Below are 24718 nucleotides of genomic sequence, written 5' to 3'. Positions count from 1 at the left end.
TGACTGCTCCTTGAATTATGGGATGTGACCACACGTCGTTCAGAGATGTCCTGCTGTTCATTCGTACCGCCAGTGGTCATTCGAAGAGCTGTGCTCTGCATCACGCTACGTAGGAGTGGGAAAGCCCCTCCTCATATGCGTGACAACGGCTGTCAGATGCTTGCGTGGATCTGACCAACCACCGAGCGTCGGCGGCTCTCGTCCCTTCGCCTGGACAACTGAGGTGAGCCGCATTTATGAGGGTGCAGGCTGTTTCGGCGCCTGTCCGCTCATTCGTACTGTGGACGGCCATCTGACGGGCCTGGAGTATTGTGCCCTCTCCCTTGATTTGTGGGATTTGACCACTGATGTAACTGTTCCCATACTCCAAGTGGGCAGTTGACAGTGAGCTGGCGAGTCTGCAGCTTGGGTCTGCAGGCGAGCTTGCAGGCGAACTGGGTCTGCAGGTGAGTTTGGGACTGCAGGCGGACTTGGGTCTGCAGGCGAGCTAGCAGGCGAACTGGGTTTGCAGGCGAGCTCAGGTGCGCAGGCAGACTTGGGTCTGCAGGCGGATTTGGGACTGCAGGCGAATTTGAGCTGCAGGCGAGCTCCTGAGCATGGATTGAAGAATAGGCCGTAACTTTCAAACCGTAAGTCGGAATTGGACGAATTATATATGAAAATCGCCTATCTCGACGAGATGGAGCCATCCGAACCAAGCCAAAGGCTTCGGTTCGCTTCCTCCGTTTTGCCAAATTCCTTACGGTTTGGGAGATATCTGCGTTTTCCCCTTTTTCGCTATTTCGGGTGAGGTTTTAGCAGTTTTGTTCTGAACTTCTCTGATAAGGATTTAAAGGCAATTTTTATTGCCTACAAAACCCCCTCCAAAGTTTTCAGACCTGAATCAGGCCGCATGGGGTCTGGAACACTTTGGATATGAAGTCCCGTAAAGTGATCCCTGCTCTTCACTCGCAGCTGATGATCGCCTTCTAGGATTTTGAGCAAACCCTCAGCTATCAACGGACTTGATTTGTCTTTACCAACTGCCGTTTGAGTTGGACTAGCCATGCTCTTGCCCTTAGCATGGTAAGTTGTCGAGGAGTCTCTCTTAGGCTCAATGCTAAAATTTCTCCTCTATCCTTAGCCTTTCGAGGCGTTTGGATTTAAGGGAGCAGTTTAACCTCGTATACCAGTCGGAGGGTAGGAGCAGTTTAGACTCATGCACCAGTTGGAGTGTAAGGGGGCAGTTTAGACTCATGCACCAGTTGGAGTCTAGGGGGGAAGCTTATCTTAGGGCAAAGATGAAGACGAACCCTGATTTGTCTTCTCTTGGGGCAAAGACGAACCCTGAAATAGCAGCACATCGCATAGTAGGCCACTATCAAACAACAACGCCTTTTATGGGAAAGACGGTGCTGGGAGAATCAAATCGTTCAGGGACGTATGAGTGTGACGATTGATTGGACAACATCATTTGCGGGAATGATGGTGTCGGCTATCAGAGGTAATCGTTAACATGATAGGGATTGCCGCGATCGGAGCGACTTTGAGGACCTACCATCCTTTTGAAGAGGATTGGTAAGTTGATTTTGTCAGAGGTGACCGTTAACATGACAGTGGGGGTCCCGCCATCCTATTGAAGAGGATTGGCGGGGGATTGTGGCTTTGGTCCTAACTATCTGAAGGTTTGACCAAGTGGGAGTTTGATGCAGCCCACCTGAACTGCTAGTCTCGCCTGTTTTGAGCGGTTCGCCATAACCGGGAACCTGGCTCAAGAAGTGGGGCTCGCCTAAACTGTTAAACTTGCCTGATTTGAGCGGTTCGCCGAAACTGGGAACCTGGCTCAAAGAGATGGGCTCGCCTAAACTGTTAAGCTCGCCTGATTTGAGCGGTTCGCCGAAACTGGGAACCTGGCTCAAAGAGATGGGCTCGCCTAAACTGTTAAGCTCGCCTGATTTGAGCGGTTCGCCGAAACTGGGAACCTGGCTCAAAGAGATGGGGCTCGCCTAAGCTGTTAAGCTCGCCTGTTTTGAGCGGTTCGCCACGAATGGAAACCTGGCTCAAGAAGTGGGGCTCGACTAACTGTTAGGCTCGCCTGATTTGAGCGGTTCGCCGAAACTGGGAACCTGGCTCAAAGAGATGAGCTCGCCTCAACTGTTAAGCTCGCCTGATTTGAGCGGTTCGCCGAAACTGGGAACCTGGCTCAAAGAGATGAGCTCGCCTCAACTGTTAAGCTCGCCTGATTTGAGCGGTTCGCCGAAACTGGGAACCTGGCTCAAAGAGATGAGCTCGCCTCAACTGTTAAGCTCGCCTGATTTGAGCGGTTCGCCGAAACTGGGAACCTGGCTCAAAGAGATGAGCTCGCCTCAACTGTTAAGCTCGCCTGATTTGAGCGGTTCGCCGAAACTGGGAACCTGGCTCAAAGAGATGAGCTCGCCTCAACTGTTAAGCTCGCCTGATTTGAGCGGTTCGCCGAAACTGGGAACCTGGCTCAAAGAGATGAGCTCGCCTCAACTGTTAAGCTCGCCTGATTTGAGCGGTTCGCCGAAACTGGGAACCTGGCTCAAAGAGATGAGCTCGCCTCAACTGTTAAGCTCGCCTGATTTGAGCGGTTCGCCGAAACTGGGAACCTGGCTCAAAGAGATGAGCTCGCCTCAACTGTTAAGCTCGCCTGATTTGAGCGGTTCGCCGAAACTGGGAACCTGGCTCAAAGAGATGAGCTCGCCTCAACTGTTAAGCTCGCCTGATTTGAGCGGTTCGCCGAAACTGGGAACCTGGCTCAAAGAGATGAGCTCGCCTCAACTGTTAAGCTCGCCTGATTTGAGCGGTTCGCCGAAACTGGGAACCTGGCTCAAAGAGATGAGCTCGCCTCAACTGTTAAGCTCGCCTGATTTGAGCGGTTCGCCGAAACTGGGAACCTGGCTCAAAGAGATGAGCTCGCCTCAACTGTTAAGCTCGCCTGATTTGAGCGGTTCGCCGAAACTGGGAACCTGGCTCAAAGAGATGAGCTCGCCTCAACTGTTAAGCTCGCCTGATTTGAGCGGTTCGCCGAAACTGGGAACCTGGCTCAAAGAGATGAGCTCGCCTCAACTGTTAAGCTCGCCTGATTTGAGCGGTTCGCCGAAACTGGGAACCTGGCTCAAAGAGATGAGCTCGCCTCAACTGTTAAGCTCGCCTGATTTGAGCGGTTCGCCGAAACTGGGAACCTGGCTCAAAGAGATGAGCTCGCCTCAACTGTTAAGCTCGCCTGATTTGAGCGGTTCGCCGAAACTGGGAACCTGGCTCAAAGAGATGAGCTCGCCTCAACTGTTAAGCTCGCCTGATTTGAGCGGTTCGCCGAAACTGGGAACCTGGCTCAAAGAGATGAGCTCGCCTCAACTGTTAAGCTCGCCTGATTTGAGCGGTTCGCCGAAACTGGGAACCTGGCTCAAAGAGATGAGCTCGCCTCAACTGTTAAGCTCGCCTGATTTGAGCGGTTCGCCGAAACTGGGAACCTGGCTCAAAGAGATGAGCTCGCCTCAACTGTTAAGCTCGCCTGATTTGAGCGGTTCGCCGAAACTGGGAACCTGGCTCAAAGAGATGAGCTCGCCTCAACTGTTAAGCTCGCCTGATTTGAGCGGTTCGCCGAAACTGGGAACCTGGCTCAAAGAGATGAGCTCGCCTCAACTGTTAAGCTCGCCTGATTTGAGCGGTTCGCCGAAACTGGGAACCTGGCTCAAAGAGATGAGCTCGCCTCAACTGTTAAGCTCGCCTGATTTGAGCGGTTCGCCGAAACTGGGAACCTGGCTCAAAGAGATGAGCTCGCCTCAACTGTTAAGCTCGCCTGATTTGAGCGGTTCGCCGAAACTGGGAACCTGGCTCAAAGAGATGAGCTCGCCTCAACTGTTAAGCTCGCCTGATTTGAGCGGTTCGCCGAAACTGGGAACCTGGCTCAAAGAGATGAGCTCGCCTCAACTGTTAAGCTCGCCTGATTTGAGCGGTTCGCCGAAACTGGGAACCTGGCTCAAAGAGATGAGCTCGCCTCAACTGTTAAGCTCGCCTGATTTGAGCGGTTCGCCGAAACTGGGAACCTGGCTCAAAGAGATGAGCTCGCCTCAACTGTTAAGCTCGCCTGATTTGAGCGGTTCGCCGAAACTGGGAACCTGGCTCAAAGAGATGAGCTCGCCTCAACTGTTAAGCTCGCCTGATTTGAGCGGTTCGCCGAAACTGGGAACCTGGCTCAAAGAGATGAGCTCGCCTCAACTGTTAAGCTCGCCTGATTTGAGCGGTTCGCCGAAACTGGGAACCTGGCTCAAAGAGATGAGCTCGCCTCAACTGTTAAGCTCGCCTGATTTGAGCGGTTCGCCGAAACTGGGAACCTGGCTCAAAGAGATGAGCTCGCCTCAACTGTTAAGCTCGCCTGATTTGAGCGGTTCGCCGAAACTGGGAACCTGGCTCAAAGAGATGAGCTCGCCTCAACTGTTAAGCTCGCCTGATTTGAGCGGTTCGCCGAAACTGGGAACCTGGCTCAAAGAGATGAGCTCGCCTCAACTGTTAAGCTCGCCTGATTTGAGCGGTTCGCCGAAACTGGGAACCTGGCTCAAAGAGATGAGCTCGCCTCAACTGTTAAGCTCGCCTGATTTGAGCGGTTCGCCGAAACTGGGAACCTGGCTCAAAGAGATGAGCTCGCCTCAACTGTTAAGCTCGCCTGATTTGAGCGGTTCGCCGAAACTGGGAACCTGGCTCAAAGAGATGAGCTCGCCTCAACTGTTAAGCTCGCCTGATTTGAGCGGTTCGCCGAAACTGGGAACCTGGCTCAAAGAGATGAGCTCGCCTCAACTGTTAAGCTCGCCTGATTTGAGCGGTTCGCCGAAACTGGGAACCTGGCTCAAAGAGATGAGCTCGCCTCAACTGTTAAGCTCGCCTGATTTGAGCGGTTCGCCGAAACTGGGAACCTGGCTCAAAGAGATGAGCTCGCCTCAACTGTTAAGCTCGCCTGATTTGAGCGGTTCGCCGAAACTGGGAACCTGGCTCAAAGAGATGAGCTCGCCTCAACTGTTAAGCTCGCCTGATTTGAGCGGTTCGCCGAAACTGGGAACCTGGCTCAAAGAGATGAGCTCGCCTCAACTGTTAAGCTCGCCTGATTTGAGCGGTTCGCCGAAACTGGGAACCTGGCTCAAAGAGATGAGCTCGCCTCAACTGTTAAGCTCGCCTGATTTGAGCGGTTCGCCGAAACTGGGAACCTGGCTCAAAGAGATGAGCTCGCCTCAACTGTTAAGCTCGCCTGATTTGAGCGGTTCGCCGAAACTGGGAACCTGGCTCAAAGAGATGAGCTCGCCTCAACTGTTAAGCTCGCCTGATTTGAGCGGTTCGCCGAAACTGGGAACCTGGCTCAAAGAGATGAGCTCGCCTATGCCCGAGCCCTTTTGCAGAAAGCGAAAGAAATACAGAGGGGAGAAGCAGTGGAGAAGCCGCCTAAGCGCAGACAAGTTTGGGTGCCAAAAGCCAAATCAGCGCCTAAGGCAAAAGCAGGCAACGTTGCTCTCCGGCCTTCGTCAACTTCAGATCCCGAACCTCCGATAAAGCCCTACCGCAGCGCGGATTTCCCCAAGTTTAGGATTCCTCTGAAAGATCGTATCGGTGCCCTGCCCGAGAATCGAGGAAAAGCGCTTGTTAAGGAAAGCTGGAGATCGTTGAAGGAGCTTCGAGCCAACATCCGGACTAAAAGCGCTTGTTAAGGAAAACTAGAGATCGTTGAAGGAGCTTCGAGCCAACATCAGGACTGGGGGTCGTACGCGACCTCCTAACAAAGGGATTTCTGCAACGGCCCGCTTGGCGGTGCGCGCAAAAAATCAGGAGCCCGTTAAGGGTTCACCCTCACAAAGGTGTGATTCCAAACGTGCGACTCTTGCAGACGCCAACAAGGCAATGTTTACTCAGAAGAAAACACGTCAGACAGACGAACGCGTTATACCTGAGAATCCATGTGAGCAGCCGATAGGTTACTCCGACCGCAACGTCGATGAGTTGTACTATCGGGCTGGGGGTACGAATAAATCTCGAAAGAGAAGTTCCCGGGAAGCGGACTCTCACTGTCCGTGTATCAAAATTATCAGGGCAGTATTATCAACGTGTAGCTGCCCCAAGACCGCTCCGCAGAGGGTCTCGATATTCGAGAGAATCTCCGATGGAATGACGAAGCCCAGATCAAGGCGTTTCCACCAAAGAGGATCAGTTACTCGAGACGATGAATTCCCAGAAGTTACCATCAACATGGTCAACAAGGGAAAATCTCCAATTGTTTCAAGTGATTCCGACCCTAATTTCTCTCCAGGAAGCAGAGTCAATTCGGGAATAGCTCAGCTTCAGCTAGAAGCCGTCGGATATAACGATTACCATGGGATCCATGAAGGAATCCATTCCGATGACGAACTCTCAGATTCTTATTCCGCACTCACCTCCGACGATACAACGTACCGAGCAAATAGCCAAAATCATGGAGGATGCTCTAGCCAAGCAGAAAGAAGCATTCAAAATCGAAATGGAAATGGCTATGCAGGAGATGAGACAAATGCACGACCAACAAATCCGAGCTTTGTCAAATCAGCTAGTTGAATCCAGCCGCCGCACCCAGAACGCCACAGTTGACAGCGATCCGGAAGTGGACGAAATCATCATGGCTGACGCTCCGCCCAAAAATACTGGGGGTGACCCCACTAAAAATAACGACGCTGGGGGTGGACCCACCAATGATGATAACACTGGGGGTGGTCGTATTATTCCTCTCGAGAATTGTCCAAAACAGGATATAGATGAGGCCGAAAAGATGAAGGATCTCGAAAGAAAAATTGACGCCCTGATGTCTGCTCGAGAGGTAAAGAAGACCGGCATTCCGTGTCCTTACCCGAAAGAGTGAGACTCGATCCCGTATCCAGCGAAGTTCAACCTGATCAACTTCACGCCGTTCGACGGGAAGGGCTTGCCCACTCAGCATCTAATCTACTTCAAGTCCCACTTGGGCACGATCTCCGGCAATGAAGCCTTGATGGTTCGGTCATTCGTCGGCACCCTTCGCGGGTGTTAATATATCTGCAATTTGTTTCTCTGTAGGTATAAATTCTAATGATATATCCCCTTTAAGCACATGCTCACGTAGTCGACTACAAGAGACAGTTTTTCAGTTTTCAGAATTTGAATATCTGACAGTTTTTGGCCGTTTTCAAACGTTTTTAAACTTTAAAAACTTGTCTTTTCAAGGGCTATATATAGGTTATTTGTTCAGAAAAATTCAACATGCATACATACCCATAAGCTTTGATTCTTGTGCAATTTTCCAAGTGAAAAACATTCTGATTTTCTGAAAAAGAAGAGTTTTTGAAATTGCCCATATACTTTCATCAAAAACAAATCAATTAGGCAATTTCACAGATATTAAAAGAATCCTAAGCCACTGCTGCACTTCATTACACAATCAAGGCTTATAGGATCATTGTGTTCGTACTTCAACAAGTTTTCTCTCGGTTGTGAGAGGGTTAATCTCTTGGCTTAGAGATTGGTTTTCAAATTGGCAAGGAGTTTGTCAATTGGTGTTGCAATTTGCAGGGACTTGCAAATTGGTCAGGTTTGAGTTTGATTTTGTAAGTTTATTCAAAATCATAGTGAAAACTCTCAAGCGGGATTTGCTTGGGGACTGGATGTACACCGGTTTGGTGGAACCAGTATAAAATCCTTGTGTTTGTGTTTGCAAATTTCTGAGATTGTCATCTTTCTTTGCAATTTATTATCTACTTTGCAATAATTTTAAGAGAACACTATTCACCCCCCCTCTAGTGTTCTAGTGTATCTATTTCAGATCCTACATTTGGCCTCCAAGTTTGATGCAGTCTTAGTTATTTCTTAGCTATGTCCTTCTTCTGCATCTTTTCTGCCTTTTGCACAAGAATTCATGTGTGCGCAAGCAGTGCATGGCGCTTCTAGATTCGCTCCTCAAGAGTTGAACGGATCCTTTTGACTTGGATTCATTAGCTTGTTGATGATTTGGAGGAGGGGGCGTTTGCTCGCTGTTGGGGCGGTTGACGCTTCCTGAACTTTAGATCCGACTTGTAACAGATCCCGTCGATTGGCTCTAAAGCTTTAGCGAGCTAGCACGTGAGGTGTTGACGTTGCCTTTGACGTGCCCTCTTCGATAAGATTGGCGTGGATCTAGCGGCTATCTCCTTGATTGAGGAGGAGTCCAGATCTACAGATCCGGCCTCGTTGGAGGCCGGAGGGGCATTACAAGGTGCCGCTACCGTAGCAACCGGGTCGTTGATCTTCCTACACTTGCGAGTGGAGGAGGATCTGGAGGAGGAGAACGACAGATACTCATCGAAATTCTGTTGGTCGAACTCGTACTCGACCTCTTCTTCAACCGGGATCCGGATCCGAGGTTGTGACACATCAGCCTTCGCAGAAAGGCTGTTGGCTCTCACTATGGTCGCCAGCGTGTTTGGGTCAAAAGTTGATGTTTTCATTGCCTTGAATTTATTACAACTTTGGTCGTTACATAAAACTCAAATAAACGAGAAAAGTAGATCTTTTTATAAGATCGACTTATACAATAAAAATGTAAAATAGTACAACTCTTGTCAAACAGCGCAACGAACTTTTATCACCCACTGCTTGCGTGGGAACTTCGCCTGTGTCGGGTATGTTAATATCCGTGGTCCACTACGGATCAGATCCGGTTGACAGATTAAGTTAATCAAAGCTCTTACTTCACGAAGGAAGTAATCACTACAGCGGTAATCCCGACCAAGCGAGATTACGGCTCTTCTCGATATTAAGACTAAGCTTAAATCTGGAGGAATAGGGAACATGTCTCAGATCTCTTGAACTCCACTCTTTATGCATAGGAATTCGCTAAGATTTGCTAACCCTCGTTGTAAATTTGTGGCTTCACTCTCCAATTCGGCAGCGTTTCGCCCTCTTGATCTCTGCCCCTGTGAAATGAGCCCCTAGGCCTGTATTTGTAGGCTTCGTTTAGGAGGTATTTAGATAAGAATGAGTGATTTAACCTTATCTTCAGTTAATAATAGCCTAACCATGTTTGTGGATAATATTAAGTCAGTTGGGAACCCTTGGAACAGATAAATCCTACGAAAACCGCTTAAAAACCATCAAAACGCGTTTTCGGGTCAAACCTGCACGAGACAGGTCGTGCTGACCCGCAGGGGTGCGGGTCAGCCGAATCACCCGCGCTGGCACGGGTCGGCCAGCGCCGTCTCGCATCGACGCGGGTTCGCCGCTTCAGCTGAACTCCTTTTTTGGCATTTTACTTTCCGGGACTTGCATTCTCCATCGTTTTGCGTATTTGATTGTCTTGTTGACTTGCATGCATCGTTAACTCACTTCATGTGTTCGTTAGCTTCTTTACGGCATTTGGAACTGACTAACAAGCGCACCGGGCAATTTGGATCTGACTGACAAGCACGACAGGTACTTTGGATCTGACCGACAAGCGTGGCGGGCACCTGGAGCTGACCGACAAGCGCGTCGAACACTTTGGATCTGACCGACAAGCGCGACGGGCACTTTGGATCTGATTGACACGCACAACCTGACTAACGTGCGCGTGTTGACCAACACACGCGAGATGATCGACGCACGCGTGTTGACCGACGCACGCGAGCTGATTGACGTGCGCGTGTTGACCAACGCGCGCGAGCTGATTGACGTGCACGTGTTGACCGACACGCACAAGCTAACGAACGTGCGCAGCTGACCGATATGCGCGAGCTAACTGACGAGTGTGACAACCAATTGGAGGTGGCCGGTGAGCGCACGAGACATAGTTGGTTCGCCATTCCGGTTCATGCACTTGTCAGTGTCAGATAATCCTCTTAGACTCGGATAACGACGTTCATAGTTGCGTACGGACACTTGTAGGCATTTTTAGATGCCTACATCCAATGTCGTTCCTCTATTTTTCTGCTGCTCGCGGTCGACCGTGCGAATTCCGCAGTCGACCACCAATCTGGCTGTTGGCTTCCAACGGCTATTTCTAGCTGAGTTTTTCTGTGGGTTTTTGGTCATTTCTTTGGGGTTTTGGTTGATGTTTTGAGAGGTTATAAATACCCCATTGCTTTCAACTCTTATGGACAATCCAAGAAATGTTTTAATCAAGTTTTAATAAGGGTTTAAGTTTTGTTTTAGTTTGTTTAAGAAGCTTTTAAGCATTTGAGAGTTTGATTTTGTGAAATCAATTTCACAAGAGCTTGAGGAGATCATCTATTGGTGTTTAAGCATCCAACTATTCTCCATCTATATCTTGTTATCTATAGAGAAGTTTTCTAAACTCAATTTCTAGCTTTGAATTTATATTGTTTGATTATCATTCTATTAAGCTAGTATTTATATTTGAGTTTAGTTGATTTGATTTCACTCATTGTTTACACACACCCACTTGAGCTTATTGTATTTACATTCATAGTATAATTTGAGTTGTGAGATTGTATCATTGAGTGTGAGCTTTCATTGAGTTCTCATCTATTGTAGAGAATAAATTTGTTGTAAACTTAAATTGAAAGGATTCACTTTGTATTACACTAGTACACCGAGAGGAGTGTGTGGTGAGAGACGGGGTCGCTTCTAAGAGGAGTTGCATCGGTTGACGAACCTAGGGAGAGGTTGTATCCGAATACTTGAGGAAGGACACGACCTAGAGACCAACACTTAGAGGGTGTGGAGTGTAGTTATATTGTGAAATTGTGATCGTTGATCGGTGAGCGTTGAAAACCGATATTGTGTGGTGTAAATGTTATTCGGAAACTGATATTGTGTGGTGCAAAGGAACGCATAAAACGACAAAATGACGGGACTCGAAGCTGTCTCACAACTTGTGAGACAGCATACACTATCTCGCATTTTTAAGATAGTGTATATTGTCTCGGAAACCGAGATAGTAAGAGCTGTCTCGGAAATTGCAAGATGGCATGACGTGATTCTAACAGGTTTTCTCGGGTCTCGTACGATCCACGTGGCTCCATAACTGATCTGGAACATCTATAAACGTGGAGAGGCCATTACAAACTAAAAATCCACCCATAATCCCCAAAAATCACAGCATTTAACAGAATGAGGGTCAGTTACAAACTGCATGGAGTCGCCTCCTTTGGCCGAGATAGTAAACATTGTCTCGCCTAAAGGGGTTGATGATCGCGGTTTGTTTCAACTTCTTATCTTCAGTAACGGCTTCCAAAGGCTATAAATACCCCTTTGGCACCCTTATGCACGAGACCAAACAGATCTGAGAGTGGAGACTTGATATTTTGGCAAACTTCGAGCAAGAGAGAGAGAGAGAGAGAGAGAGAGAGAGAGAGAGAGAGAGAGAGAGAGAGAGAGAGAGAGAGTTTTTCACCGTTTATGAGTAACTGCAAGATCCTTCGGTGTTTCCTCAATATCAAACCTTGATTTGATATTGAGAAGAATATTTATCTTACTTTGCTAAGATATCTACTTTTGTTCTTGTTTCCAAGTCGAAACATCAACATCAACCCTTCTTCAGATCCAACTTGGATCATGAATCAGTGGTCCACGGATTAACGCATCCCTGACTCATGCAAAAATCCCACACAAGCAGAGGCTAATAAATAGCTTCTGTGTGTGTTTTTAGGGACCACCTCTTGTTGTTTGCGTTGTAAAGAGAAGTTTTGCAAGTGTAAGACTCACTCTTTTGTTTCCATCAAAACGATTGTAATGGAAGCTGCAATGAAACTTATTCCCGACGTAAACAGACGAGGCTCATTTAGTAAGTGGAGAGGGGTAAACCTGGGTAAAATATTTTCGGTCCAATACACAATAGAATTAATATCGGGTTAGGATACATCAAGTTTTGATTTTTAGGGCATTGACACAATTTTGCATTAATATAATCTGACTATATTTTTATGTAAAATGTTTGAAGAAATTACCAAAAAGTAGGTCAAAATCCAATGAACTCTAGTGAGATCATGGTGAAAGGGAAGTCGATGACAGTTGGCAGAAGTGGTTAGAGATGGTTGGATGGTCGAAGTAGTTGGATGGGTAAAGAAAGGGGGGGGGGGGGGAGTCAATATTTTTATATAACAAAATGTCCACGGAATACCATGGATTTTGAAAATACCCGCAAGCTATTTGTAGAAAACACGAGTTTCATGTTTTTTCTAGAGAGTTATTGCCTAATAATAGAAATCTACGCAATTTAGAATCCCGTAGAGTTTTATATGTAAACAAACTTCATGAGATTGAGATCATGTGAACTTTGTTTACATATGAAAATATAAAAGTGCACGGGAATGACATTCTCGTGTACTTTAATCATCTAGTTAACTATAACGGATTGGGAACCCCATATAGATTAATTTACAGCTAAACTATACGAGATTCTCAATCTTGTATACTATGTAAAATTTATTTTTTAAAATCGATCTAGTTTCAGTGCACAATGTTGACGTGGCTGAAACTAGGTACATTTTAATGAAAAGTTCAGGATCATGTTGAAATTGATAAATATTTTTTTTGTGAAAGAGGCTATTTTATAAGTTTCCCCTTCGTCAGCTAACGAGTCTGATGTGCTAGCTTGAGCCTGATGTGGACCAAATATAACCAGGCTGATTCGGTCCCTACCTACCGACATGACCCATCAACAGCCCCAGCGTCTTCCTTGCGTGCGGACCAAAGGACAAATTTTCGTTTTAGACATCTTTAGAAAAATATTTGCAAAAATCGACCTATTTAAAACGTATTCGCCAATTTCGACCCAGTTTCAACTAGTTGGCTGAAACTGGGTTAAAATTGGCGAAAAATATTTAAAAACTTCACATGATTTGAAATCCTGTGAAGTTTAAGCCATTTATTAACAATGTTGTTAAGAGGACGAAATCTTCACGGGATTTGAAATCCCGTGAAGCTCAAACTTCATGGGATTTTAAATCCCGTGAAGTTTGCAGGGCATAGTCCAGAGAGCGTTGCTCTCTGGCGAGCAAGCTGCAACAAGATATATGATGGACACACACAGAGAGCAACGTTCGCTGGACTATGCTCGTGGAGTTGTAGGTTTGCTCGCCAGAGAGCAACGCTCTCGTGAAGTTTGAGCTTCACGGGATTTCAAATCATGTTAAGATTTCGCCATCTTAACAACATTGTTAATAAATGGTTTAAAATTCATGCTATTTTAAATTCCATGGAAATTTTGAATATTTTTCGCCAATTTCGACACTGTTTGTTGGTTGAAACTTGGTCGAAATTAGCGAATATTTTTGAAATAGGTCGATTTTTGCAAATATTTTTCTAAAGAGGTCTAAAACGAAAATTTGTCCGCGGACCCATCTCCAACGACGCAAAAAGAACCGAGAAACTCCCACATCGCTGATCGCTGAGAAGCGAGATCCGCCGCCTGATCAGTGATCACCGCGTCAACGAAAAAATCCCGCATCAAATAAGTAAAATCTCCCTCGATCAATTCTTCGTCGATCCAATCGCTTCTTACTATATGATCGATTCTTGGGAGAGGAGAGGGGTTCTGTTGGTCCCGTGATCAGAAATGAAGCGGTTTGTGTACATCAACGACGAACTGTCCCAGGATTCTTACTGCGACAATCGAATCTCTAATCGAAAGTATACCATCCTCAATTTCATCCCAAAGAATCTATGGGAGCAGTTCAGGTACCCTTTCGCTTTGGTTTTTGGCCGAATTTGATTTGGTTGCTTGTTTAAATTATTGGGATTTCTAAGTTTTGTTACCATGGAGTTGATTCTTATTTGTTTGGGTTAGTTTAGTAATCCGTAGGGCTTCGATCGTTAATGCTGGCTATATTTGGCCAGTTCGTGATGAATTTGATATTGTTTGTTGAAGAATTGAGGAGAACTTTATCATGTCCATTAATGTTAAAAAAAGCAGCGATTTGTACTGTAGACAATTGATACCACTCTCTCTTGCATATGGCTGTTAAAAGAACTGAGCTTGGCCTTTTTTGCATCAGTTTGATTTGTTTTGCTCAAATTTGAGCTAGACCTGATCTAAACGACTTCAAAGTTTGGCTCGTTTTGGGCTCGTGAAGTATTAGATAGCTTAGTCTGGCTGCAATTGGTTAATACCAGGCTCCATTAGCTGTTTAAGCAAAAAAGTCAGTTTGAGAAAATTACTGAACAATATTGAATGAGTTTACTGATTTCTTTCATACATGCATATATGGCGAGAACCTAAAAGGTTCAGAAAATGATGGTTCAGAAGCAGATCAATTTAGAAAATATTAATTGGTTGGTCACAAAGCTACAACAACAGGAGAAGATCTTTGATACTAAGGCTGAATGCCTGAAAAATATTTGTCTTAAATTGTTTATTTTCTCCCTTTTTTGATTTTAGTTGATTTTCTATGCTCTAGTTAGTTTTTTATATAGTGAGCCTTAAGTTTCGTAAGCTTAAATAGCCTTACCTTTGATCTTAAAAATGACTTACAAGGGTAGATAATTTATAAATTATATATACAATCAAGGCATAGAAGAAACTATGGGGTAAGCTGAACTTCGCAGAATACCCTAGCAGCCAAATTCTAAACGAAATAGATGTAAAATAATCAATAGAAGCTCCAGTTGATTTAAAACTGTTTTCTCCTTATTTATCAGCATATCTTCCCAAGTAGGCAGTGAGGTTAAGTAGTTAGATGCGAAGGCTTCCCCATGCACTGGGTATTGGCCTATTCAGCAGTTGGGTTCTGAAGCAAGCATGTCCAAACTTTATATCTCGCAAGCTGTTTGGTTAAACGAACCGGGAGATCTTATGTCTAAAACTGAAAATAGGTGAAGTTAAGGATACATGCTCATCTTATCTCATTGCCACCCTTATGTGAGGCAAGTTCTGTTATTTCCGGCCTTGGCTAGTTGGATGTTGTTAAAAATGTGCCTCCAAGCTGTATCAGTCCATATCTGTACGTGGGCACTTAAATTAGTTACAAGCAAGTTTATCGATAGTGGATAGCATCGCGTAGCGGTGAGGCATCACTAAGGCTATTTGGGGCTATTACGGTAAAATAGTGGTAAAAAGCACAAAGTCAAATAGCGGTCTAATTTAGATATGTATAAATACTAAAAAAATTTTAAAAAAATCTAAAAAATTTAAAAGTACATATTTGATGATTTAAAAAGATCCTAAACATGAAATAGACATGTAACCATCACGTAATACCGAAGGCAACTGAAGGAGTCAAAGAGCCATCGTCATTGAGAAGAAGAGCTGAATGGTGAGAGGACTGCCCTAAGAGGAGCTCACGGTGAAGGAGGTGAGAGAAAGTATTAAGGTAGGTGTCAGAGGCTATGAGAGGTGGCGGGAGTATGTCGAAAATCACAGGAGACGGTGAAATGCAATGGTCACTGGCTGAGTTTAATTTTAAAAAAATAAACCTCAAACCGCTTTTAAATAGTAGTCAAAAAGCGAATTTCGCATGCAATCGTCCACTATTTATCGTTATGATACACTATTGGCCGCTTTTACGAACGAAAAGTGCATATTCTGCAATATGTCACAGCTATTGGGTGATAGTGTAGCGGGAAGGGACCGCTAACACTATTAGTGTCGCTATTACGGAGCTATTTACCGCTATTTATAACAGTGGTTACAAGTAGTTTTGGCACTTTGCACTTTTGGTGGATCCCTGACTAGGACCTTAAGTCAGTAAAGCAGTTTTGATACTTTTGTCTTTATGAGGAGTGGAGGACTAGCAGATCCAGACCCTACGGGAGAAGGATTTCCCGGCCAAGGCTATATAGCTGCCTTTTATGTTTGTTTTCTTAGGCTTGATTGCCAATTTTTATTTTTATTCATTCATATTGTTTAATGTACCTATTGGCTCACGGATAACACATCAGCGAGGATACCCCATTTTTCTAATTTACAAGATATTGTGAGCATTCTTCTCATTCCGGATCATGATGGAGGGAGCAGAAACAGCCTGAATTTCGTTACTTGAACGTTTTTAAGGAGATATCCTATTGCTTCTATGTAATAGGGATTCTGTGCATGATACCCCACTTATTCGTCCCCATCGGCTAGTCATTCCAAGATGCATTTTGTGCTGATGGCATGTTTGGCAACTAGAAATTAAATGGAAAGTGGAACAAAATTTTAAAAGTGTCTCCACTTTCCACTTTTTTGCTTTCGGGACTTGGAAAGTGGATGAAAAGTGATTGGAAAGAAAAATGTGCCACATCACCATTTTAGCCCTTCTTCCTTTCTCAATAATTTGAAGAAAGTGGACGGAAAGTGAAGAGAGAGAGGGGAGAAAGAATAGATTTTTCAGGTTTTCAAATACCAATTTCAGTTGCCCACTTTTTGTAATCACTTTCCTTGATAACCAAACAGAATAAGAATAAAGTAAGTGACGCATCAATTTCCACCTCTGCTTTCTCTCTTTTTAACTTTATATACAAACAAGATTTTACAAGTAACAAGAAGGTACCGTCTTGAGAAAGTACCTTCACCGTGTTTCACTTTCTATTTACTTTCCATTTACCAAATATGCCCTAAGGGTCCCAGGTCTTGTGTCCTGCCAATGGGATTGCGGGCTTGATTTTAGGCACTCTTCATATCAATTCAATTATCTAATGGAACCTTAAGCAACTTAATACGATTCATTTCTCATATATTTTGAATTAATTTTAAATTAAAACTTTATACTGAGAATAATTGTTAATCATGATCACTGTTTTAAAAAGCATCCGCCTAGTCCGTCTAGACGTACGCCTAGGCCTAAGCGGTACCTAGGTCGCCTAACTAACGCTTAACGTCTAGGCAGTACCTAGGCTGTCCATCTAGATTTTAGAAGTATTTAAGGAAGAATTGTCTATTTACATGGACTACACCATTTAGCTCTTGATCGTGATTTTCTATGTTGCAGTTTTCACGTCCTCCAAATCCTTCAAACTCCTTTGACCTCCAAACATAAACACCTCTACTATCTCCTCCAACCTTCAGCAAAATCTTCTCGACTACCACTCAAATAAAGAAAGAAATTCATCTAGACACTAGTCCGACACCTAAGCTTTCTATAACATTAACATTTACTATCAATTATTGTAATTAAAAAATAAAAAAAGAAAACCTCCTAGGCTCTAAGTGTTGGGTCCAATGCCTAGACATCTTAGCACTTCCTATAAGTTATTATTTTGGCGGCTATTTAGTATTTAAGTATACATGATTTGTTGTGAATCTAAGATTGCTATCTATTTTTTTGGCAAATTTATATGAATTTAATACATATTTTTATCAACTATTATATTTAATAATTTAAAAAATAACCAAACGCCTAGGCGCCGTCTAGGCATAAGCCTAGGAGTCTAGGCGCATGTGCGCATAAAGGGATTTTGCACCCCGCATTGCGCCTAGTGTATTGATAACACTAGCTTCTTGTTCATGTATTGATCCTTTTTTTTGTATTGGTTATGCATGTTTCAAATAGAATTCATGTCTTTATATGTTTTAGTAGGAATTTTGAACATAGTTTTCCAAAATTGAGCTTACATCAGGAAATTTGGCGTGACTATAGTTATATATATTTTTGACACTTTGATTACTGCTGCAGGCGATTCATGAATCAATATTTTTTGCTAATAGCTTGCCTCCAACTGTGGTCACTAATAACACCTGTAAATCCTGCAAGTACATGGGGTCCACTTATCTTCATCTTTGCAGTCTCTGCAACAAAAGAGGCATGGGATGACTACAATAGGTATCTTTCTGACAAGCAGGCAAATGAAAAAGAAGTATGGGTTGTAAAGGCAGGCATTAGGAAACAGGTATACATTTTCCGCTATTCTTTTCGGAGTCCAATTTATATTTTCAGCAACCTCAATTCCTTTTAGTCACTACAGTTTTACTTAGAATTTGAACGTATTTTCTCCCGACAAGTTGATTTTTATTATTATTTTAGACTAGCTATCACATACTGGTTTTGTTGCTAAATGGTTCACATGAGGTCTAATTGATTTTTAAATATATTCATTATGTTTTGAAGATTAAAGCACAAGATATTCGTGTGGGTAATATAGTGTGGTTGCGAGAGAATGATGAAGTTCCATGTGATCTTGTCCTGATTGGAACTTCAGAACCACAAGGCATTTGCTATGTTGAGGTAACTGATGCTAAACTTTGATATTAATTCTTCCTCTTGGTTTTATCCACATTTATTCTTTGTGTAGTTTAGCCTGACCATCTAGCATGTACTTCTTTTGGTAGTTTATTTCATTATCATTTGGCTTCCATCCTAATAGATAAAAGGATATATGATGAAAATTTAAGAAGAAAACTTTCCAAGTGAGTTGGGCCCTCATGGACAAGTATACACCATCAACTTTTACTGGCTTGGTGCATATTCCAGACTGATAACATAACATTTACAGTCATACCTTATTATCACCTTTCTGCTCAAGCTGTAAATAGATTAAACATTCTTCATATTGTTAAGAACTAGTATGTAATACGTGCTTTACACATGATGCACGTTAAGAAATTATAAAGATGAAGCATTTGAAGACCAAATGTTATTTTTCACACCAATCTTATCAATATTTATTAAACACATGCTTCACGTAGAACAAATGCTAATTACACATTGCTGGTAGTTTAAAATAGAAATTCACTAAATAAGTTCTTAAATGCATAATTTTTTTATATGCTATTAAAAATGAATTTTTAATATTGAGCACATCCATCTTATCACTATTTATGAAACAGTGATATCATGCTATCACTCAACTTCTATTCGTACTCTTTTGTATGATCAGTGATCCCTTTAGGGTTCTCTTTCACATACTTTTTTCCAAGCATAAGAAATTAAGAGAGCACTATGTAATAATAATTACTATACAATGTTGGTTACCATGTTCTCATTACTTTATGATATCTTTGTAAATAGTTCTCAGGTCTAATGAATTAGTGCTGGTGCTAGTGCTCCGATGCATATACAATATCAAAATGGATCATGTAAGAGAGAAATAGCGGATACTATATTAAACATATAGTCCTGTTAAGAACCTCTTGTAATGAATTGCTTGTATAGTATATTTGACATTACATGGAAGCTTAAGACTACAAAGCCTTGAAGGATTATATTTATATTTACAATAGTTGTAGTTCACAAGTCAAGAACCTGTTTTGTTTCGTATCTGCATTGGCACCTTCCCCATTAAGGAGCTAGAGGGTAGAAGCTAGAAGTTGTGTGATACCTTAGCATTTCAACAACAATAAATATCATTTGATCAAAGAACACCTTTTATTGCATATATTTTTCCAAAACTTTGTACACAGTTGCTTAAAAGCATACCTTTCACAAAATTTTGGGAGATATATAAAGACTAATATAACTTTTATAAACAACAAAATAAACACCAACACTCACAATTTATGGACACTTCAAGCAATTTTTAACAGATCAAACTAAGAAAAAAAAGGATCTGCGACTACGAGGTACAAATTTATCCCTCTTCCAAATTAATAATTGGCTTAAGCTGAAGAGAGCTAGCATCAACCTCTTAATCCATATTATCCTTCTTCGAGAACAAACCCAACGACAATCTCTTCAGCTATATTATCCTTCTTCAAGAACAAACCCAGCTTCGCTCATTGCTTCCCCAAAGTAGACTACCGCTCAACATTATGCATAAAGTGTTTTCCTACTTCTTCAGCTAGATTAGCACAAGCCGAAGTATCTCATGGGATATTGATATGAGTCGTCGTGCGAGCACCTTTGATCGTAGAATTATCAAATATGGTTAAGAAGAAAATAATAAGAACACAAGGACAATTCAGTGGTGGCAAAGAAAAATACATTCTCTAGATTATGAGAATTAAATAGTTTACAATCTCTTACAATCTCACTAGAATTGAAGAACAATCTCTCTCAATTCTCAAATACAATCTAATCTCTCTTGATTGTTTTAAAACCCTAAAACAATCCCTCATATAGGTGTAACAACGTGGATGGCAAAGTGGTAAATAACCAAGCCCAAACCCCACAGAAATTCGTGCAAATAAAAACCCAAACGAACTAGAAAACCATCGATGAGTCGACTCATGTGCATATATGAGTCGACTCATGACGCATGAATCGACTCATGACGCATGAGTCGACTCATGACGCATGAGTCGACTCATGACAAGCATGAGTCGACTCATGACAAGCATGAGTCGACTGGTCAGAAACTTTAACAAAACGGTTGGGTTTCGTGAGTCGACTCATGACAGGCATGGGTTGACTCAACCTGATGAGTCGACTCATGTACGTGTACGAGTCGACTCACGGGCTGAAAACTGGAATTCGATTCTTCGATTCGCCGTCTTGTTCCACGCTTTAACCTGCATTCCACTGTGTTATTTTACACCTCTATTCTCATGCTATCATGAGAATCATCTATCCTCAAGTTCCCATGAGGATCGCTAAGTTCCAAAGAGAAGATATACCCGTATCATGAGTTCCCCTTTAGGAACTTGAAGTCTCATTCAAGTTAGAACTTCAGCTAAGAAAACTCGCGAGCTCCTCCATCCTTTCTGTACCACCTGGCCTTACTAGAAACCTGATATCGACGTACAACTGGAAACGACTCATTCGTTCCTCGCCTCATCGTAGTCGTCTTCCGCTCCAACATGCAACTCATATTCGATGGCTCGTCATGAAATCTAATACACAGCGAGACAAACTTCTTGTTTGCATTCACTAGCCTCTTCGCTCACGTCACCGTCGCTAAGTTTGCCTCCCTCGGAAGAGACGCCGAATGAAATATGAACTTTTCACCATCCTTGGTGAATATGTACTTCTGAGCCCGTCTTTCGTAGATCGCGTATCTATCCCACAAGTACGGATTGTCCAGTATAACCTGACAAACATCCAATGGAACGACGTCGCACGTGACCTCGTCAATATACGACTCGTGGAGCACAAATCTGAAAGTGCATTGATCAATTACACTTAGTCTCGTCTCCTTCTGAATCCACCCAATGGATAGGGTTTCGGATGCTTGACTGTCTTCAGACCCAACTTCTGAACCAAGACCTCGGATATCAAATTCTTTTCGTTACCTGGATCAATAATGGTATCAACCAAACTGGTCTTCACTTGCAACTTCAGCACAAAGAGCTGCTCTCAGGGGTCTTCGTCCTCTTTCGTGACCTGTTTTCCTGCCATAAGATTAAGATTACTGTTGGGTTCTGTCATCCCAGGAATTTTTTTCGGATCCTGTGCTATCACGTATTCTTTTTTCTCATTTTTCTTCTTCAACCCCTTTGGTTTCAGATGATGATACTTCTCCCAGCATCGATCAGCGATATGTCATGTCTTCTCGCAATGACCACAAATCAGTTCTGCTCTCCCTGAATCATCCTTCTTCTCCTCCTTATGTTTGGAACCACTAGACTCACCTCCCGTCTGTTTTGCTTCTCCTTTTGCCTCGCTGCTCTCCTTTTGCCTCGCTGCTCTTCTTTTGCTTGCCCTCGATGACAATAGCTTTCACGCTTGTCTCTGCAATAGACTCGACCGTGAATAGCCTCATCTCCTTCCGGATGTATTCGTTCAGACCCGTCATGTACTTCATGAAGATGGAGTATTCGTCCGTCGCGATGTTTAGAACCATCGCCTGTTGCTGGAACTCCGTCGTGTACTTTTGAACGGTCTGATTGAATCTTTGGCGCAAGCCGTACCACTTGTACCAACGCTCCTCAAGGAACCCCACAGGATAGAACTGTTTTCTCAGTAGCTCCTTAAACTTGTTCTACGATATCGTCTTCTTCTCCTGCTTGCAGTAGAATTTCCACCACGTCAACGCATGCCCTGAAAGCTTCAAAGTCACGAACACAATCTTCTCCTTGGATGAATATCCATAGAAAGTGAAATACATCACCATACGTTCGATCCAATCATCGAGTTTCTCCACATTGACACTCCCATCATAAACAGGAATCTTCACCTTGAAATTAATTTTTAAATTCTGGTAATAATTCTTACCCTCTTGATGTGAAACAGTTTTGACAATCTCGGCCTCCCTATCAGAATCAGATTCATCGTCTTCTCCATCGGACTCCATAAGTTTCTTCTTGTCTTTCGAAAAAGATTCCTTTTTTTGTCCTTTTCTTGGAAGATATTGACGAGCTGTGTGAGAGTCGAACTCATTGTCTCCATCTGTTTTTCCAATGCATTTAGTCTCGCTGAACTATCTCCTTCAGTCATCTTCTTCTTTCTTAATTTCTGTACCCCTTCCAATGAAATAATAATATTGTCTAACTTCTTGTATTGCGATCGAGTTAGGACTATACACAGGATGCTTCTTTCACAGGATCTGATTGCTCTGATACCAACTTAATACGAGTCGTCATACGAGCATCTTTGATCGCGAAATTATCAAAGGTGGTTGAGAAGAAAATAACAAGAACGCAAAAACAATTCAGTGGTGGCGAAGGAAAATATCTTCTCTAGATTATGAGAATTAAATAGCTTACAATCTCTCACAATCTCACTAGAATTGAAGAACAATCTCTCTCAATTCTCAAATACAATCTAATCTCTCTCGATTGTTTTAAAACCCTAAAACAATCCCTTATATAAGAGTAACAACGTGGATGACAAAGTGGTAAATAATCAAGCCTAAACCCCACAGGAATTCATGCAAACAGAAATCCAAACGAATCAGGAAACCATCGATGAGTCGACTCATGAGCATATATGAGTCGACTCATGACAGGCATGAGTCGACTAGTCAGAAACTTTGACAAAACGGCTGGGTTTCGTGAGTCGACTCATGATAGGCATGAGTCGACTCAACTTGATGAGTCGACTCATATACATGTATGAGTCGACTCACGGGCTGAAAACTGGAAGATTCGATTTCGATTCACCGTCTCGTTCCACGCTTCAACCTGCGTTCCAATGTGTTGTTTTACACCTCAATTCTCATGCTATCATGAGAATCATCTATCCTTAAGCTTCCATGAGGATCGCTAAGTTCCGAAGAGAAGATACACTCGTATCAGATATCTACAAATCTCTATATTTCAAAAAAAATCGATCAATACAATAAACTGGCTACTATTCAGCATGAAAATTTTGCTCAGTATGCATCCAAAATTAGCATCATGCTAGCAAATTTAGGATAGACACGAAAAAAGAGAAAGGCGACATGTTGTCCTTTCTTATTGTAAGGTAGGATCACAAGTTAAATGTTACCAGATCCATCTTAGCAAAAACATGCAGACATATTTTATTATCCATATTAGTGTTTTCTGTTCAACTAACTCAAATAGGGTTAACTATTCATTAAAATTAACTCTCTTGCTCTGTCCCTTCTCTCTCTACAACACCTACTCATACAAATATTATAGCAAATTAATGGCTAAAATACACCAAGATGAATCCAAGATGTACATAAACATTGTTAAAAAACTGGATGTTGCTTAATTTATATGGAGGTACCCAAAACAATCCTGTAGAAACCCACATATATGGGTAAGAAATACTTCCTCCAATATGGATGCAACTTTCTTATTAGTGTTTGGTTGAAACACTCATTTCTTAAACATCATTTATTGTTTATAAGATGTTTTAAGTATAGATAACCTCGTACTATTAGTTAGGTCCTTTCTTAGTATAGAATTTGTGTTTTGTAAATTACAAATTTAACGAATCCCAGATGCATATACGTCTTTTCCCCTTACATCATTAATCTACTATGTATTTAATAGCTTCAATCTATCTAGACAAATAATACCGGAGAAATAGCAGTTAAAGAACAAATAATGCTTGTTATATAAAAACTGAGGAAGTTAGCAGTATTGTAGCTTACGCAAAGTGTATTTCTAAAGTTAACCTACGTTTCCTTTGAGTCTTTGATCTATGAGTGGATTTTTACAGTTGAATGATTTCATTATAAATTTTGTTTCATAGTGAAATTTGAGTTTCATTTGGAAAACACCAGGCCACTCCAAATTTTTTATTAAATTGTTAAAAGTTACTTTTCAAAGCAAAGTTGATGTTTAACCAGTAGGTTTCTTGTAGGACTTCTGCTAGAAATTTTGTTTTCCAATGTTCTTTCTATATGGCCTAGAATTTCATTATCATTTGTTTATAACATGCAAACTTGATGTGCAAAGCAGAATGGTTTATGGTCTTCATTTAAAAAATTCCTTCGGGGGACCAAGTTTAATGCACTTGGATACTTGAAACTAAAGGAGAAATTGAAACTAAAAGACCATATTCTATCCACAGAAGAAATTGAAACTAAAAAGTGGTGTTCTATCCAAATGAAACTAAAGGTTTAAGACTTTTCTACAAATCGCCTTCTCCAATGCATAAAGCAAAGATCGCAATGGTAAAAATTGCAATGCATGGAGCAACAGAATTTGGCTTCTTATTATCCTATTATCACATTAGGTTAAGATAAAGAATCGCAACTTAATTATGCAGATGCGAAGGAAATCACAACATAACTCAAACACAACAATTATCAAAATAAACACAAAAACAAATATCTCCTTCATATATATGCTCTCCTCACTAAGCGAAATTATGAAGTAATTTACCTTGATAGATGGGTTCTCCTCACCAATCTCAAAATCCCTAAACCTGCATCAAAAAGAAGAAAATTATAAAATATTTACTACATCATCAAAAGGAATATTAAGAAATTATAACTTACAAAGGGGCATTTAATCGAATTGATAGAGAAAGAGCACTACGAGGTTTTAAGAAGAGGGGGGGGGGGGGGC

The 24718-nt window shown here is 42.5% G+C and overlaps 1 protein-coding gene across 1 annotated transcript in view; it reads left to right on the top strand.

Annotated features, from left to right (window-relative positions):
• LOC109826175 (phospholipid-transporting ATPase 2) overlaps positions 13340 to 24718 on the top strand; it is a 40437-nt gene continuing 29058 nt past the window's right edge. The window contains exons 1-3 of the mRNA XM_020393168.1: positions 13340 to 13641; positions 17553 to 17766; positions 17985 to 18101. Coding sequence (XP_020248757.1) covers positions 13520 to 13641; positions 17553 to 17766; positions 17985 to 18101 — 453 coding nt within the window. The 5' untranslated portion in view covers positions 13340 to 13519. The remainder of the gene's footprint in view (positions 13642 to 17552; positions 17767 to 17984; positions 18102 to 24718) is intronic.

The sequence above is a fragment of the Asparagus officinalis genome, chromosome 10 (genome assembly GCF_001876935.1).
Source record: "Asparagus officinalis chromosome 10, Aspof.V1, whole genome shotgun sequence".
NCBI lineage: Eukaryota > Viridiplantae > Streptophyta > Magnoliopsida > Asparagales > Asparagaceae > Asparagus > Asparagus officinalis.
Note: the sequence above shows the minus strand (reverse complement) of the source record. Positions and strands in the feature narration are given on the sequence as shown.